General features: G+C 41.3%; 1 protein-coding gene across 1 annotated transcript in view; it reads right to left on the bottom strand.

The window, feature by feature from the left end:
* Positions 1-870: 870 nt before the first annotated feature.
* AP3M1 (adaptor related protein complex 3 subunit mu 1) overlaps positions 871-2,476 on the bottom strand; it is a 20,741-nt gene continuing 19,135 nt past the window's right edge. The window contains 2 exon segments of the mRNA XM_019626349.1: positions 871-1,807; positions 2,273-2,464. Of these exon segments, the coding sequence (XP_019481894.1) occupies positions 1,707-1,807; positions 2,273-2,464 (293 nt within the window). The 3' untranslated portion in view covers positions 871-1,706.

The raw sequence follows: 2,476 nt of genomic DNA on the forward strand, positions 1-2,476 counted from the left end.
TTCAGCTAGACTTCAGGCAATTCTCAATGATGGTTGTTCTGTAGTTTAGTTGTAATTTTGATGTGGTCGTGAGAGAAGGTAAGCACAGGATTTACCTACTTTGCCATCCTGACTGGTCATTAAGGCCTGGAATCTTCACTGAGTTTCCCACTAATTAGTTCTGTGACTGAATGGAGAGTAGAGAACCAAAATTTGTTGAACATCTAGTTTTGGGTATAACACTATTTATACATTATCTCATAACAGCCTATGATTTAGATTTTGTCTTCTTTATACAAATGAGGAAATTAAGGTTGAGGTCAACTGATTTGCTTAAGGTCAGGCAGTTAGTGAGAAGGTTGGGATTTGAACCTAAGGGTATCTGATTTCAAATGTTCTTTCTACTATACCAACTTTATTGTTTCTGTCTGGGCTCAGTTTATTTTTCTATAAAATGAGNATGTCAAACAAGGCAAAATAATGGGACTTGTATGCCAACAAAGTTGACTGAAATGATACAACTGTAAACTGACTTGCCGACCACGATAAGCAGTAGTTTCTCCATGTTACTGAGGATTGTTTCTGCCTCAATATAATGTACCTCCCCATACTGTCAGCACAGTAGACTTTAAGTACTCCAGTGACAATTACCACAATGGCTTCAAGGAGGACTCTACTGAGTATAGCCTTGGGAAACACACAACGTGGAAAGAGTTTCCCCCAAGGACAAAGGACAGGCGAACTCAAGCCCTGAAGAACAGGAACAAAGATAAGGACAGGCAGGCGTTTTCCTCCTGTGGCTGAATGAACTAGGGCATGAGGCCTTCAGGCTGACCACGGTTTAATTGGTGTTTGATAGGCTTTATAAAACATGAAGTGGCAAAGGTTCACTTAAGTTTCTCTTTCAGTACTTTAATTTACTTAAAATCTCAAATGCTTGTGCTTGCTGTAACTTCCTAAAAGCAGTAGTGTTCCCTTTTATTACCTTAAAGCATTTGCCCTTTTGATACAAATGATTTTTACTGTGCTAACAGCTGAACCAATGGCACAAAACTGAGATGGTACTTAACTGCAGCAAGGTCCCTGTAAATCAAAATCGGAGCTTTACATAAAAATCTTATTTATAAAAAATACAATACCAAGTACAGTGAGAATGGGGCATGGAGCAGCAGTGCTCCCGGCCAGGGCCATGTGGAAGTGGCTTTTGCTACAGTGCTTGCTTAATGGCACAAGTGAAAAGCTGAGTAAGGCAAACACTTGAAGAGGCAGTTTTTTGTAAACTTCTTGGGGTGGGGGAAATTTCCTCTGCTGGGACAGACGCGGATTTGGGATGGCTAAGATCAGGTGGACATTTGGCTGCACCTGACACACTCCAGATTAAGACAGCTCTTGCTGGCTGAGACCAGTTCACTTGTTTCAGGAGAGAGGGTATCACTGTGGCCTTCTGCCTTCACTGTTAACATGTGCAGCTCCAGCTGGTGCCCTAAATCACCTCCCAAATCTTCCTACGTGAAAAGATACAAAATAAGCTAAGTCGTTCAAAAGTTACCTGAGCTTAAAGCTCCTTAAGAACCCTACACTGATTACTAAGCAACTTCATTAGCGGTGTGTAGCTCGACACAAATGCTTTAACTAGAATACGTATTCCCACCCACTTGGTACCTAATAGTAATAAACTGTAATGACACTTGGAAAACAAACAGGTCTTGAGGAATTTTGGCCTCTTCTCATGTCCTCACTTGGAACTTTCCAGCTTTCGTGACATATTTCACTCCTTTAAATGGCTTATATTTCTCCCCATACATGTCCAAGCGGTTTACTTTTAAGCCTGTGTCAAAAAGAATGGGTGAGGAAAGGAATAAATTATTATCCTGGTCACACCAACCAATATAGTATTTGTTTAGCAATGAGCATGACACAGTTAAGTCTGACATTAACCAGTGTCCCTTCCACCATTTGGAAGCAATGTCCCTTCTACCGTTCACAAATTATAACACTGGGGGTATGATTTTAGTTCAGATTCCCACGTGGGCAAGGAATGTCTTTTAAGGATGATTCTACTTTCTGTGAGTATGAATGAGGCTTTCTTTGAATGAGGGTGGGGGTGAAGAGAAGCTCTGTGAAACGGTGCCCTCCAAAATCAATGCAACTGAGAGGCTGGCCCCATACACAGCATGAAAGGCAAATGGAGCTGTTCTTTCTGGAGAGGGAATATAACTCCTCTCCTAAGCAACCAGTGGTCAACCTGAGCAAAATTCAGTTACTCTGAAACACAAGTCAAATTTACCCTTACCCGAAATCGCAAGCTGCTGGATCTTGAACTGTATGTTGAGGCTTGGATTCTCTTCTGGCTTGGGTGCTCCAGACTGTAAATTTACCAGTCCTTTAAGACTTGGGAGCTTTTGTGGAGTAATTTTCCCCACATCCCATGTTAGTACCTTAAAAAGACATGAAAAACAACCTGAACCATTTAATAAAGACAAAGGTTCAAAGACAG

The sequence above is a fragment of the Hipposideros armiger genome, unplaced genomic scaffold (assembly GCF_001890085.2).
Source record: "Hipposideros armiger isolate ML-2016 unplaced genomic scaffold, ASM189008v1 scaffold_15, whole genome shotgun sequence".
NCBI classification, from domain to species: Eukaryota; Metazoa; Chordata; class Mammalia; order Chiroptera; family Hipposideridae; genus Hipposideros; species Hipposideros armiger.